Raw genomic sequence first — 16,191 nt, forward strand, 5'->3', positions numbered from 1 at the left:
CTGCTTAAGGTGCTTCAATAGCAGAAAGGGAAAAGATAGCTTCTGTTTTAATGAAAAGCAAAACACTGGCATTAAATTCCTAAGAATCTATTTCTTATCCTCTTGAACATGAAAAATTGTTACTGTTTTATATTTAAAATGTCAGCATAATTTTGGTTATAATATTTGGTTATACTTGGTATTTCGACTTAGTTCTGCCCAGTGAGTTAAAATTGTGTAGCTACTGATCTTCAGGTGTGTCGTAGATGAGAGTGACGGAGAGAGTGGCTCCCTCTAGGGAAGCAGATGCCCATCTGTGCCATGGGGAAGCGGGGAATGACGCAGAAAGGAGTGGGAGCACAGGCCCTCCTGCCACCGGGGGTTGCAGAGCCCCGAGGTGAGCGGGCAGCAGGGGCTTGGCTGGGGCGGACGTGCTGAGAGAGGCGCGGGCTTGGCAGGGGGCGACTTGATTCACAAGGCCAGGAGTGTGCAGACAGCAGAGCTGGGATGATGGGCCTGGCATTCGTGGGGTCTGAAGAGACTGGCAGTGTTGCAGGGGAGAGCATTGCGGGCACCTCGCGAAGCGTGAGGAGTGTGATTCTCATCAGGACGAGTTAGTGTTTGGAATCGGTCAGGTCTGTAGCACGGTTGTGGCTTTGCCGCTTGCAGCGTGAGGGCTCTGCGAAAGTTCCTCTACTTCGTGATCTTCTATTTTCTTCAAAATGGAAGTAGTAACTACTTGTCTCTTGCTGTTGGGGGTTATAGACAGTGATACGCATATAGAACTGTTAGCATAATACCTGATAAAATGTACGTGTAGTTAAAAACAATAGAAGCTTTGTAAACTGCTTGGGGGCGTCGATAGCATAATGCAAATATGTCACATACAGCGGGTTCTTTGTGCCTTCTGTCCTTAGGCTAATAACGGAAAGCGAGGTTAAGCTAGATGCTGTATAGGCTGCGATCCCCTGGTAGGATGCCAAGCAGAGAAGCAGCCTGGGGGAAGTAGCTCCGAGGAGAGGTTAGCCTGGGAATGCGGCTGGTCAGGCGGATGGAAGGTGCTGGGGGCTGCAGTCAGGGAGGGAAGATGGAACGACTCAGGTTGAGGAAGAGTCCTGAGGGCCAGCTAGGCTGGTAGGAGTGAAGGTGCTGTGAAAGGGACCCCTGCACAGAGGTTTGCAGAGCAAATCTGAGCGGACGAGATGAGAGTCTCGGGGCCGGAATAAAGGGATGAATCAGGAGTGGCCACTCGGTTGTCAGGAGGGACGTGGTGCCCGGCGGTGGCTTCAGGGAGGTTGCGTGGAGAGCTCTTTGGAGAGGAGGAGGAGTTTGATTTTGAGTGTGTGGTGGTTTCTGCGCTAGGGGTCACCTGAAGTCTTCACAGCTGGAAATGAGGCAAGCATGACTGTAATAAGATAAGGTATGAGTAGCTGGAGATGGGGGGCAGGCAGCTCAGTGGGTGGAGAGGCCTGGGTCAGGGAAGGGTGGGGTCCTGTGGTGGTCTTGTGGACACTGTGAATGGTTCAGAAGGCCTTTCTGAGAGTACTACAGTATTAACAGAAATCACAAGGTGTCCAAACGTTTTCACTCATTTTGAAGAGATTTAGAGGACAGATGCATTAATTTAATATTCTACCCACAGGAGTTTAATTTGTAAGTGGGTGGTAAATAAGTTAGCTATGATATGCTTCACTAAACTGTTTTAAGAATTAACCATCAGCTTTCATGGGGTGAGGTTATGCCACTATTATAGTGTTAAACTGAAACAGCAGACCGTTTTAGCTGGTCAGCTGTGTGTGTGTTTTTTTTTTTAATCTGAAGCATAACAGGTTTGAAATGTTATAAAGAAGATGGGTGTTTCTCGGGATCTTATCACAGTAGTCGTGATCTTTTTCACAAAGTTGTGTTTATAGTTTGGGTTCACCTGCCTCGTGGAGCAGTTCTGCTGCCGTGGGTTGGTGGGGCCCCTGTGCTTCCTGACGCGGGCCCTTCCTGCTTTTCAGGTGGTGTGACGAGGATGACCGTGTCCCTGGTGGTTATCGTCTTTGAGCTCACGGGAGGCCTGGAGTACATCGTGCCCCTCATGGCTGCCGTGATGACCAGCAAATGGGTGGGCGATGCCTTCGGGAGGGAAGGCATCTATGAAGCCCACATCCGGCTGAATGGGTACCCCTTCCTGGATGCCAAAGAAGAGTTCACCCACACCACCCTGGCTGCCGATGTCATGAGGCCTCGGAGGAGCGACCCCCCGCTGGCCGTGCTGACCCAGGACAACATGACGGTGGGCGACATAGAGAACATGATCCACGAGACCAGCTACAACGGCTTTCCCGTCATCATGTCCAGGGAGTCGCAGAGGCTCGTGGGCTTTGCCCTCAGGAGGGACCTGACCATCGCCATAGGTACCCCTTCAAAGAGACCCGCACACACAGACACACGCCCATCTCTGACTGGCTCCTGGCATCTGGGCACCATGGTGGCCAGATATAAATATATGATAGATTTCTGAAAGAAAGGGAAACTGGAAAATACAATCTGTTGAGTCTGTGGGAGCAACTGGTATATTGTGTATCTCTTCATCTCAGGATTTTTTTAGGAAAGGAACTTATGCTTCCATGGGTTGTTTTCCACCTAAATATTATTTGAACTTTTGATTTGGCATTATTTCGAAAGCCTGGAGTCAGACTCTTCTTGACCAGAAAAGTTCTGTTGACAGTTTTCATAACAACATGAGCTAGTGCTGTGAGGCCTTAGTAACTGTTGAGGTATTCGGCTAAATACATTCTCTTATCTGAATGCAAGTTGCTGAAAATCCCATCACCTTTGGTCTGTTTCATATCCAATCCACAGGGTATTGCTTTTTTTTGATTTTGGAATTTAGATTTATACTATTAATTTTTAATATATAGTTTCAATTGAAAAAGATAATTGAGCTTTTATTTTTGGTTAAGTGCCACGATAAAAAAGAAAGTACTCCTGTATTCTGTGCTGACATTCCTGAAAATGTATTGATAGTTTAAAGGCATTCGCCATCTGTGTTATTTTTTGGAGATAAACCATTTCTGAGGAGGAAGCCAGTTTTGTTCCTCCAAAATTTATTTATCCCCTCTCCTTGTAGTCCTGTAGTATTGATGAGGCCAGTAAGACTTCTGCATAATCTGATTCCTTTTCTACAGTTTGACTGTTCTTCCCAAACCCCCAGAGGTGACAGAGAGTATTTTCCTCCAGCTGTTGCTTTGATACTCACTCCCAGTGTTCAGTAGAGGATGAGCTGAACACGCAGAGCATTCAGCCTGTCCCCAAAGGTCATTCCTGTGAACCTGGCGCCTCCCTCCAGCTGACCTCTCTGGCTGCTGCAGAAGGGTTGTAAAGTATTTGAGTTCTTGCACCATTTACGAGGGAAGGCTGGATGGTGTGATGAGCAGTATTTCTCATGTCAGACTGGAAGCTGTCAGCTACAAAAGCTGTTCACACAGACAGGAGAGGAAGTCAGTAGAGCAGCCAGTTCAGCTGCGGAGATAGAGCCTGGAAGCCTCCGCAGCCCGGCGGTCCTGGCGCTGCGAGCTCTGCTGGAGGCCATGGAGTGAGGTCCCCAGTGTGTATGGCGTCAGGGCTGCGCGCAGGCGCGCCCACCCCCGGCCGCCACCACGGCCGACGCGCCACCGGAAAAGAACTTCCTTCTAGGACTTTTTTACGCTGTAAGCTATAATAGTAAACGAAGAAGAAAAGGGTCGGAATTTTGGTGTTAGAAATTTAAAGGAAAAAGCCTCGGTTTTTAAAAGATAAGACGGTGGTGAAGTTAAGAATTATTTGTACTCCCATTGATTCTGTGGATATATTTTAAAATATTTTTTATTACTGTCTTGGGAAAGAAAATATTGGCATGACAGGCTTCAGGGACTTGGGGTGCCTTAGGTCTGTGAGTTATCAAACCCTGTTGTCAGAAAGCTTGGTTACGTTGTGTTCTGTTGTACCATACCTTAAATGTTGATGCACATATGTTTTGCTGAAGTTTTAGTTTTTGGGAAAAATGGACCTGTGCACTAGATTTTTTATGTTATAAACAACATATTATATATGATGTAATATGTAGTTTATGTATATTTATATAAACTATAGTATGTAGTTTATGTAAGATATAGTATGTAGTTTAATATATTTATATAAGATATAATATATTGTTTATATATATTTATATAAGATACTTCTAAAAAGACTTTAGCAAGAAAGAATGCTGGAGTAAGTCATGAGCTGTCTTGTGTCTGGAGATAGGAAAACTAAAGATTTAAAAGACCACTTTTCCTCAGATTTATTTATAAATTCTCCATTTTAATGTTACTTTCATTAAAACTTTTTTTTAAGTCTATGTATAGACAGTACATACACAAAGTTCAAATTCAAGAAGGTTAAGCATACAGTGAAAACCTCTCACCACAACGCCACAGTCACCGGTTACCTCTGCAGGCAGGCACTTGGGCTGCCTCCGCCGTTTTTGTAGACAGCGTTCTGAGCTCATGTACATCAGTGTGTGTTTCCCCTTCTTTTCTCCAGCAGCAGGTTGTATTGTGTGCTGCCCTGTGTCTCCTCTTTTCCACTGTACGGTGTGTTCTTGGGCCTCTCTCCAGAGCATGTTACCTTTAGTACCTTTAGCGCCACTGGGTGGAGGTGCCGTGGAATCCATCGTGATTATAAGTCAGCTTCCCACTGAGGGACGCTTAAGATGTTTCCCTTCTGCTGCGATAAACACTGCTTCCTCACACAGCTGATAACCTCATACAGTTGATGTTTTCTCTGTGCACAGAAGTGGGCAAATACTGGAAATGGAGTTGTTGAGTCAGAGAGCGACACACGTGTAATTTTGTAAGATATTTTCAGACTCTAAGTCGTGGTTCTGCCACATGCCCTCACGAGGAGTGAACCGCAGTTTACTGTGTTCACGTTTAGTCCAAATGGAGAGACAACGCCTCCTGCCTTTTTGGGTCCAGATGTGTTAGTAAGGCTGAATGTTGTGTGGGTTTCTTTAAAATGAAGCACAGGACTTCCCTAGTGACCCAGTGGTTAAGACTGCATGCTGCTAGTTCAGGAGGCCCAGGTTCGATCCCTGGTCAGGGAACTAGATGCCACATACCCTGTGCTGCGACCAAAAGGTTAAAAAAGAAGTAAATAAAAAGCAAAATGAAGCATGTATTTAACAGTACTTCTAGAGTGAATGGAATTGTCTTTTCTGTTTTCCACCTTAGGGTGTAAAAGTGGGCCTGCTCCTTTCCTTTTGTGTCCTAGGAACTGTGGGTTTTACAGGGAGACTGTGCATGTGTGAGAACTTGAATGCCGTGGACAGAGTGCCCAGGGTCAGAGAGGTGCGGGCACCGGGGCAGGCTGCCCCCTCGCCGCTCGGCTCTCCCGCCCCCTCAGGGGCTTCTGTGCCGAGTAAAGCTTTAGCGCACCCGGGGGAGGCCCTGTTCAGGCTCTCCCCACAGCAGGGTCACCAACCCCAGACCGTGAAATGGTGCTTACTCAGGAATCCGAACGCTGGTACCTTGACCAGTCCCTTGTGTCTCTCTGTAGGAGTTCAAATGAGCCTTGTACCTGCTCAGGTAGCTGAAACACCATGCTCTGAATAGAGAGACCCGTTTGCTTCCTAAATTAATGCAAGTCCGCCTCCTCCTGGAAGTGTAACTCTACATCTCCATGCACTCCTTGAAAAGGGGGTCCTGTCAAGACTCAGGTCAATTCTGCTTCAAAGGCCTTGAATGACATTCAAGAACTTTTTTTTTTTTTCCAAAAACCAAATCTAGGAGGTGTCCTGGCACTGAGTACGTGTTCAGTAAGTGTGCTTGTGTCAGAAATGCCGGCCTTCATATAAAAGTGGTGTTCTTCAGACAGCACATTAGAGTCCCAGACGGACTGCCTAGGCGCGGGCCTCTGGGGCCCGTAGTAAGGGCTGTCTCCTTGCTTGTGCAGGTATAAAGGCCCATAGTTCCAGGAAAAAAGTAAATGAATTACAGTCATCGATAGCGTTTTTCTAAACTCTTCTGGGATTGTTTTATCGTTGGATGTATATTTACGCATTCTGTCTGCTTGTTGCACTGATGGTATAATATGTGCTCAGTTAAGGTTTCAGGTTGACCATTGGGGTTAGCTTTATAAAGCACTCGGAATGACTGTCATTCATGATGGGCCAGTAACCTGATGCTTCCTTGAGCGGACAACAGCTCAACAAGCATTTTTCTGAAGTCATTTATGTCAGTTGCTGAGGGGCTTTCTCCTCCCCTGTGTCTTCCTCATGCTTTCAAGGTGTGTTCGGGAGCCCAGTGTTAGAACCCCGCTGGGCGTTACCGCACGGTGAAGCCAGGCCTTAGTGATCGGAAGGAGTGGAAAGGGTTGCAGCTTGTGTCTACGAACTTTGCTCACTGTTCACACAGGACTGATGCTTAGTATGTTTGTTTAAATGTTTTTGTAGCAAAATTTCTCTTCAAAATAATGTTCAGTGTGACAGATACCAAATGTGTACACAGGTTTGAATTCACACTGACTCAGCAGCAGGAACATGAGCGTTTTCGTTTTCCCTGAGTATGCGCTCCCTTTTGTGGGTTTCCTCCTCCCGCCCCGTGGTCTGCGTCCTTCGTCGGCAGTGCTCTGCCTCCCGGCCACGTCCTGTCTTGCACACTGAGAGGTGGCAGAGGAAGCAGACACGAGGCGGGAGCACCGGCAGTGGGGCCCCAGGAGCAGGAATTCACTGTCTTCACAGATAAGCCCTGAAAGTTGCCCAGTGTCCTTCAGGAATGTGACTCTATGAATAGTTTCACTGCACCTCATGGCTCACTGGGAGCATTAAGCTTGAATGCCAGAAAAGAGAACGAACTAGCTGGTTCACAGCAGGGGACAGACAGTGCGGTCCTGGCAGGAGGCTGGAGTTCCCTGTGGATCCAGCGAGGGCGGGCCCTGGACGGGAGGCTCCCTTAGTGAGCGCTGTCTCATTGCTTGTGCAGGTGTCAAGTCTCCTGGTCCCAGCACGCTTCCTGGTCCGTCAGAGTTAGACAGCAGCAACGAAAATCATGCTGTGCTAATGATTACACCAAAAATATTTTATTTGCACAAAGATGATTTGTTATTAGTGGATTCTGATTCTGTTGGGTACAGGAGATCGCGAAATAGCTTTTCAGTGGGTTTTTTTCTTGGTTAGGAAGAGAGGAAAAAATGAAGAGGTCAAAAGGATATGTTTGTTTATCATTTTAAGTTTGTGAATAAGCAGGTCGCCATTAAAACAGAAGGAACCCTGTCAGTGTGTAATGGGTGGTCTTCTCTGTCTCTGCAGAAAGTGCCCGGAAAAAGCAGGAGGGGATTGTGGGCAGCTCACGTGTGTGCTTTGCGCAGCACACCCCGTCCCTGCCGGCCGAGAGCCCCCGGCCACTGAAGCTCCGCAGCATCCTGGACATGAGCCCGTTCACGGTGACAGACCACACACCCATGGAGATCGTGGTGGACATCTTCCGGAAGCTGGGCCTGCGCCAGTGCCTCGTCACACACAACGGGTAGGTGTGTCCCCCTCCCGTGCGGGGCCCTCGGGGTCGGGTGAGGGGAGCCCAGTCAGGCCCCCAGGGGAGGTCTGCCGTTCGCGATTAGCCCCTCAAAATCCCACTTACCAAGCGTGGGCGAAGTGTCGACTGCCAGGTCCCTGCTGAACCAGGAGCACTTCAGGGCTGCAGGGAGGCGATGTGCCCTAGGGGGTCGCGGAGGGCCTGGGGGCCTCCAAGCTGACGGGTCCCTTCTTGGAGAGCAGTGGACCCTGCTGCATGGAGCGCTGCAGCGGCCTGTTCTTGGAGATATTTCATAGTCAGAGTGTCTGTCTCTAGGACAGTAACAACTTTCTGAATAGCTGGCTGTTTACTATTTGATTTATTGTGTGGCGAGGGAAATTGTGTATAATTAGACCAAGTTGGTGGATTAGCTGAAAGCCTTTTGCAGATGCTCTGTTTCCATTTTTCTACAGTCTCCATCTGCAAATCCTGTGAATACGGTGCTGGCAGATAAACACTTACGTATTTAAATGCACACGTTGGTTTTTCTGCCCTTCGCACATACCCTGGCCGTGCTTCTCCACGTGGGAGTTTGGGGAAGCATGGTCTGGTGGGAGCTGGGGAGCAGGGAGACACTGCGCCTCTGGCCCTGGCGCCAGCCTGCTGCCTGGCGCTGCTCCCCGCTCCCGGGCCTGCGGTGTGCCTCCCTGCCGCCCTTTCTCTCCGGCCCCCTGGTTCCCACCACGCTGTTCTTTCTGCTCGGAGCCCGCACCTGAAGGCTGAGGACAGCGAGGCGGGGCAGTTTCCCCACACCATGTGAGACTGCTGGAGACAGTGCACACGGGAGGACCCGGCTGTCCCACAGCCATCCTGCACAGACAGAACAGGCAGGCCCTCTCTAGGGGACGGCAGGAGGAGGGCGCCTCCGGCTGCAGCGCCCCCGCGGCCCCTCTGGATGGAGGTGGTCATCCATGTCGGAAGCTCTGCCCAGGCCCGTGGTCAGCACAGGGAGTCCAGGGAGCAGTAGCCTCCCAGCTCAGAAGTCCTGCCTCTTGCTGTCTGATGTGATTGTTGACCAGTAGAGTCCGTCTCTTTCTTTGTGATTTCTGTTGTTTGTTTGTTTTGGCCGTACCGTGCGGTATGTGCCAGGGATGGGACCCATCCCCTCTGCATTGGCAGTAGAGTCTTCAACACTGGGCCACCAGGAAAGCGCCTCGATTTCTTGGACAATGTATTAGCCCGTAAGGGTCTGGAATACAAAAAGAAGCTAGAGAGCGTGACTCATGGCTAATATTTGCACTGTGCTGGGCTGCCGTCTGTGGGGTCTCACAGAGTCGGACACGACCGAAGCGACTTAGCAGCAGCAGCAGCAGCAGCCACTGAAGATAACTCCAGGAAGCAGGGAGGAATCGATGGAGGGATGAGCTCTTGATCAAGGGCAGGGAGTTCTCTTTTTGTTTTTTTCAAGATAAGGGTTTTCTTTTTATTATATGATAGAATCCAGGTACAGGTAGTTGCTGGGAATGGTGGTGGGTTCGGGGTGTCCAGAACAAAGTCCCTGGGGCTTCCTTGGCTCTCTGTGGTTGCTCTGAGCTTGCAGGATGGCTGGTCAGCTCAGGGTGTTGCAGGCTTACTGGTGCCGTCTCTGTCGGCTCTTCCTCCGAGGAGTTCTCCACAGAGACCTACCCTGCAACTTCCGCTTACATGTTGCCCACCAGAATGGTGCCACGTGGCCTCTAGATGCAAGCATCGTTGCATAATTTAATATTTAAAACTCTAAGACTGTGCTAAGAATGGAAAGGTTGAGAATTGACATCAGGTAGTCTAGACTCCTTGGGCGACTAAAATACTCATCTGTACACACCCTTCCTGCCACATCGTAACCCTTATCCTTCTTAAGAAAGAGCTCCATGGTCTTCCTCAGCCACTGCATCCGGCTTGATGTTCATAGTCCAAAGTGTCTTTAGCCTTGAAGGAATGTTCACTGTGCTGGAAACCAAAGGGCAAGTTTTCTGGTTCAGATGCCCTCAGGCTGCATTGATGAGAAATAACAAAACCACCACAATAATACTGCTCACGAAAGGGGAGAACAGGAAATACGTAGTAGTCAGTGTGATAACAGTGAGCAAATGATGGTGGGCGGGATGCCGAGAGCTTACAGCCTTACCAAGGATTATCATCAGTTCATTGTCCTGCCTTCTAGTTGACTGTAACTATTCTCTACAAAGAATATTCAGTGAACATTCATATGCACTAATTTACATATGCATAGCTGAAGAATAAGCAAGGAGATATAACTGAGAGAAATGTCAGTAACCTCAGATATGCAGATGACACCACCCTTATGGCGAAGAACTAAAGAGCCTCTTGATGAAAGTGAGAGAGGAGAGTGAAAAAGCTGGCTTAAAACTCAGCATTAAAAAAACTAAGATCATGGCGTCTGGTCTCATCACTTCATGGCAAATAGATGGGGAAACAATGGAAACAGTGACAGGCTTTATTTTCCTGGACTCCAAAATCACTGCAGATGGTGACTGCAGCCATGAAATTAAAAGATGCTTGCTCCTTGGAAGAAAAGCTATGACCACCCTAGAGAGCATATTGAAAAACAGAGACAGTACTTTGCCAACAAAGGTCCGTCTAGTCAAAGCTATGGTTTTTCAGTAGTCGTGTATGGATGTGAGAGTTGGACTGTGAAGAAGGCTGAGCGCCAAAGAATTGATGCTTTTGAACTATGGTGTTGGAGAAGACTCTTGAGAGTCCCTTGGACTGCAGGGAGATCCAACCAGTCCATCCTAAAGGAAATCAGTCCTGAATATTCATTGGAAGGACTGATGCTGAAGCTGAAGCTCAAATACTTTGGCCACCTGATATGAAGAACTGACACATTGGAATAGACCCTGATGCTGGGAAAGATTGAGGGCAGGAGGAGAAGGGGATGACAGAGGATGAGATGGTTGGATGGCATCACCGACTTGATGGGCATGAGCAAGCTCCGGGAGTTGGTGATGGACAGGGAAGCCTGGCATGCTGTAGTCCATGGGGTTGCACAGAGTCAACACGAGTGAGTGACTGAACAAAACTGATCTGAAGAATAAAGTCCTAAAAGTGAAAAGTTTGAAAGTTAATGCATTGAAAATTTAATAGATATTTTCATATTGTCCTATAAAATAATTTACCTTCAATATTAAAGTGCTCATGTTTTGAAGTGTCTCTTTTCAGTATAAAGAATCTCATGGTCCCATGTGTGACATGATGACATTTCCAGTTTCTGTTGTTTATCACATAGTGATATCGCTGCATTTGAATGTTTGAATTTTAGTTTTTAAACCAGCATCCCATGTTTGAAAAGCCATGTTTGTGCGTGTATATATATGATGACTGAGTTGACTCATTTTGACTTAGTAACTAGTTGTCAAATATGACTGAGTGGACTGCTAAGGTTGGTTTATGTGCCTCATACTTGAGGAGTCATGGCATCGGACCATGAGTTTATGTAGCTATAGGCATATGGTTTGGCCTTCTAGGGTATTAGGCACTAAATTTTGCACATGGTTGGTTTTCTGCAAATATTAGTTGATTTGTGTACTTTTCATGTTCATGATTAGTTGCCTCAAATTAAGATTTTTTCTCCTCTCCAACTCACTGTGGGGGAGAAAAGCAGATTCTCACAGCTTTCCTCTTAAATCCCTTCCCTAAAATGAGACTTTTTGAAGTTTTCTAAGGATTAGTTTTGTCCCATTTATTTTAGTGTAACCATAGGGAAATGAGGAAGTAGGGGAAATCCTCCCACTTGTGGTTTCCTCCAGTTAACAGGCATCAGCTGGAGTGAGGTTGAGAGAAGCAGGCTCCAGAAAGGCTGGGGCAGGAAGGCTGGGGACTGGGGTGAGCTGCTTGTCGGCTGTCACGTGACAGTGGAACCCTGGGTTTGTTTAGTTGGGGCATATCTTGTAGGTATTGATGTGTCGTCAGAAATCTGGATTTTATGTTACATTATTTTACAACTGATGAAAGATAAATGGCTGTCGGCCAAGCAGGTCTGTTTGGTGTGCAGCCTCCAGGTTCATATCTGGTGTGCCAGGCGGTTTTACCCTCAGGCTTATCTTCAATGATGGGCAGGGCGTTGGATGATCAGATATCACAGATACTGATGGGGAAAGAGATGTATGTCAGCAAAACAGCTGTTTTCTTTTGTTTAGGGTTGTCTAAAGAATAATGGTACCAAACTTCATTGTTAAGCTTAATAAGTAGACGCTAAATGGAGTACCTTTTCGAAAGCCTTACGAGTGGGGGTCCCTTTAGTAATGAACGGCGCAGTCGGAAGCCAGGCCAGGTCGTCCTCAACTCTGACCTGCTCCGTGTTGCTCTCTGTGCCTCCCGTGGCTGGTCCTCCCAAGTCGTGACCAGTGGGCGTGTCCTGGTGCAGTCCTGCTGAAGCACGTCACAGGCCGCGGCGCTCATCACCACCATGCACTCCGCTGACTGTGCCAGGTTGTTGAGCGGCACAGGTGCTAGAGAGGAGTGAAGTGGGGGGCGCTGGTCAGGGCGGACAGCTCAGGTTCTAGCTTGAGCCTGCCTTTTCATAAGAGAGCTTGGGGTGGGAGGTGCCATGATTACCTTTTCCTTATTTTTGTCCTTCAAGGAAAATAGGTTGATATAAGAAGAGTGCGCGTCTTCTGCATTTTAGTGGAGAGTCTCGTGGTCAACACGTTGCGGTTCCATACTGAGTCCTTAGCGGTGGGAACAGCTGTGTGTTTGGGGGAAGAAGACTTGAGGAGCACAGACCTGCAAATGGAAGGAGAGAACGAGGTTGGGCGGGTCTTGCCCATGTTTCGTGTTCTGATAAGCAGAGTCTCAGAGTCCTTCAGCTTCGGTGGAGCCAGCAGGACGTTCACAGGACCTGCTCAGAATGAGTTCTGCGGCCATGTGGGTCAGGAAAGTGTTGGGTCAGATGCTGTAGAGGTTTCTTTACTGTGGAGCTTCGCACACGGGGCGGACAGTAAACGTGGTTTTCCAAACGTGCACCTTTGAGGGAGGAAGCTGGGGGGCAGAGGGGCTGCTGGGCCTGGTGTTTCTGGACACAGATACCTTGGGGCAGGGTGCTGGTCGAGCCTTATTGCTCTTACAGCGTTGTGCGCCCCAAGGAACAAAATCATCTTTTACCGGAGTCAGATTTTGCATTGATTTCCCCTAGACTTCTGAAATTAATAAAGCAATACTGAGTTTGTCCTTATTACTCTTTTCTCCAGTAACTAAAGAGAGGAAACATATGTATTTCCTCCTTTTATGGCTGTTACTTTGTAAATACAAAGATTACTTTATAAATGTATGTTTGCCATTTTGTCCTTAATAAATTCATTGCGTACCACGAGGTTTGGCAGAGCTTACTAACTTAGTAGCTGAAATTAATCATTGTATGTAATTGGGCAGAGAAGAACGAGTAAGAATTAAACTGGGGTTCTTTTACTTAATGTCAAGATGCTCACTTTTCTTGATTCCAACTATATATGCAGGTGAATTGGTGATTGTTTCTCTTAGAACTGAGTGGGTGCTTATTTTATGTGGGGCATGTTCTGAGCTATTGGAGGGAGACGTGCTCCCACGCTCTGAGAACTGTTCAGCTTGTCTTTGTTCTTAAGGATAAGTGCATCGTTGTAAAAGATGAAAAGACATTTGCAAAGAAGCATTTTTTGCCTCTCCTAGTCCCTTCCCTGCCTGCTTCCTGCTCATCCCTCCCCAGGGGCCTTCCGTGCCCCGTGACTGACCGCTGTACAAGCAGCCTCCTGTGGGCCCAGAGCTCTTGACTGAGCAGGTCCCCTGCTGACGTTCGTTCTTCAGGAAGCCTGGGTGGTCTGAGGCGGTGCGACACAGAACTGACCTAGCCAGATGGCAGGGTGTCCGTCACCCTGCAGGGTGTGCTGGAGGGGCTTCCAGAATTTAAAGATGAAAGATTTTTAAGGCTCTCAGCACCCATTGTGTATGCCCTCATAGACTGGAGTTGAATTTATTGACTTCCATTGTAAAGGTGGATGCAGTGAGGAGGGCTGGGGGCTGGCCCTTGAGGAATGAGAAGCACTTTCCTCTGTGGAAAGAACATGAAGTTACAGTTAAGAGTTGTGCAGCTCTGTACTGATGGCATTTCTTTGAAATTTTTTTGGAGTCATCTTCATTTTGAGCTTTTATAATCTTGATTTTTTTTTTTAATAATCTTGATTTTTAACTTAAGAAGGACAGCTGCCTACCAGTATTTAAAGTAGGATCACATCACATGCAAAAGCCAGCAGAAGTAATGCAGTGGTACCTGGGGTTCCATAGCACTTCTGTGTGTAGTTTTCTGAAGCCCTTCACGTTTTAGCTCTTTCTCGCCCTCTGTATCATGATGGTAGGACCCCCTCCCCGAGTCCCCCGCAGTCATTAGCATCACGTGGTCTGTTGCAGGAGCCTCTTGGGGATCATCACCAAGAAGAACATGGTAGCGCACCTGGAGGAGCTGACGCGGCACGCCGAGCCCCTGGTGATCACGCGGCTGCTCCCCAGACCGGGCGGGGGGTGGCTCCGTGCCCGTGCCTCCCCCATCAGGCTAGCTAGACCTTTCCTCCTCCTCCCGTGGGGGTGTGTGCACACCCTGCCCTGGGAAGCAGCAGGCCCACCTCCTGGCCCCCAGAGCCTCTCCTTGGCTTTAGGACTGTAGGCAGTGTGGTCGGTACAGTCCTGCAGCAGATACCCCACTCCACCCAGGAGCCCCCCCCAAGCCTGTCCCTGTCTTTCCTCCCTGGTCTTGGCTGTGTCGTGGGGAGTCTAACCCCACATGTGCACACGTGGTGTTACCCAGCTCAGCGGCCCACCCGCCCCGCACACCCTCAGATCCCGGGGCCTGGCCTCCAGCACCCTCTATAGGCTGTTTCTAGAGTGTGGGCAGCGGCTGAGGGTCATGTGTGGTGACTGTACCTGGCCGTGGGTCCCAGTGGAGTTGTGACTAAAGAGGATTTCGAGTTCTCTGACAAGTTGTCTGGCTCTGGCAGTCTCACGCTGGGCTCTTTTGCCTGTGGTTTTTACCGCTTCGTGAGGCCTGTCCCTGTAGACTTCAGTCCAGCACTGATCTCCATGCATCCTTTTTGAAGAAACCACTGGCCAGAAAAATAAGTAACTACTCATCCCTTCTGCTTTCTGCTTCATCTGTAATCTTCTAGGACTGCTTCTTGATTTTTTTTAACCTATCTTTTAATGTAAGCGTTACCTCAGACTTTCATAAAAGCACTGTACCTTTTTTGACTAAAATCAGAAAAGGAAGGCATTGATGACTGTAGTAACTTGGGTCATCCTAGAGATTTATTCTTGGGATTCTGAAGTTTGGGATTGAAATTCTGTGTTGACCATTTTAAGTGCATTTTACCTGAATTGTATGTGCTTTCATGAAGATTTGGCATACAGCTGGGCGCTCTTTAAATCAGTTTCTTTAGACAGTTAATTTCGGCTGTAAGGAAAAGTGCACTCTAAAGGGGACTTGGTCATTACGTTCTCCTCTCTCTCGGGTTGGTGGGAAGGCGCTGTCCTCCTCAGCTGGGCTCAGCGCCCCTGGTGCATTCTGCTCGCTCACGCGCTGCTCACGTGGCTCAGGCTCCGCCTCCGCGGTCCGGTGCTCAGTCTCAGGGCAGGGATACTGAGCGGTTAGCGGCACATGCCCGATACCTCCGAGCATGGCTGCTGGGTGTTGAGTTACTTGACCAAGAGGCTTTTTGAAAATACAGACTCGGGCTGATTGCTTTGCGCTCCTTCTGTCAGCCGAAAGGATTTAGCTATAGGTTTAGCTTCTCCTTTCCCTTCCTTTTAACGGCAACCTTCTGCTTGTCCTTTTCAGACGCCTCCTTGGTATCATCACAAAAAAAGACATCCTCCGTCATATGGCCCAGACGGCAAACCAAGACCCCGCCTCCATCATGTTCAACTGAGCCCCGCGGCGGAGGAGGGGGAGGAGGACGGGGAGGAGGCCTGCCTGCTCAGCAGCAGCTCGCTCTGATCCGGAGGCAGGACCGGCGGCGGCGGGCTCCTGCGGCGGGTTTGCCGAGGCTGCTGTGGTGGGGTGAGGGGCGGCAGAGGCGGCCGGGCCTCCCCGCCGTGCGAGCAGCGCGGGGCCGACCCAGCCGTGCGCTCAGCCCTGGAGGCGGCCCCGACCCGACCCCGCCCTTTCTGGCCCTGCAGAGGGGCCAGCAGTCCCCGTGTCAGAAGGGGTCCCTCTGAATTGAGCCATCTCTTAAGACTGCAAGGTCTTGCCCCCTCCCCCTCCCTTTTTTTAATCAAAACTATTGTGTTTAACTCCTGAACCGTACAGGTAAAGCATTACCTTTCTACATTCCGGACAAGCTTCTTCCTCCTCTCCCCTCCCCCGCGAGCTGTCACCAAGCCTCTGAGAGTGGTGTGCACTTGGGGAGCAGTCCTTTCTCATATTGAGATGTGCGTGGTCGTACCGGGGTCTCGTCACAGGGAGGGAGTGGGTGCTGTGTCCTCACACGAGGTGCTTGGGGCAAGCCCGGTACCACAACTGGGGCGAGGCGCCGCGGAAGCTCTGCGGGGGGAGGGGTTCAGCATCCACCACAGGGGACTTGACTGGTAAGGATGGACAGTTTTCTTCTTGCTTTTCTCACCCTCTCTGACTTGATGGATAATGTGAACTGGTCTTAACGCAGATTTTTCTGTT

The 16,191-nt window shown here is 49.0% G+C and overlaps 1 protein-coding gene across 3 annotated transcripts in view; it reads left to right on the top strand.

Moving 5' to 3' along the window:
* Positions 1–15,571, top strand: part of CLCN3 (chloride voltage-gated channel 3) — an 87,526-nt gene extending 71,955 nt beyond the window's left edge. For 2 of the 3 annotated variants that reach the window (XM_068974696.1, XM_068974697.1), the window contains 3 exons: positions 1,983–2,381; positions 7,295–7,511; positions 15,355–15,571. In XM_068974696.1, the coding sequence (XP_068830797.1) occupies positions 1,983–2,381; positions 7,295–7,511; positions 15,355–15,445 (707 nt within the window). In that variant the 3' untranslated portion in view covers positions 15,446–15,571. Of the gene's footprint in view, positions 1–1,982; positions 2,382–7,294; positions 7,512–13,934; positions 14,011–15,354 lie in introns of all 3 variants that reach the window. The other variant, XM_068974695.1, reaches the window with a different exon arrangement.
* Positions 15,572–16,191: the final 620 nt, after the last annotated feature.

Source organism: Capricornis sumatraensis, chromosome 6 (genome assembly GCF_032405125.1).
Source record: "Capricornis sumatraensis isolate serow.1 chromosome 6, serow.2, whole genome shotgun sequence".
Lineage (NCBI taxonomy): Eukaryota > Metazoa > Chordata > Mammalia > Artiodactyla > Bovidae > Capricornis > Capricornis sumatraensis.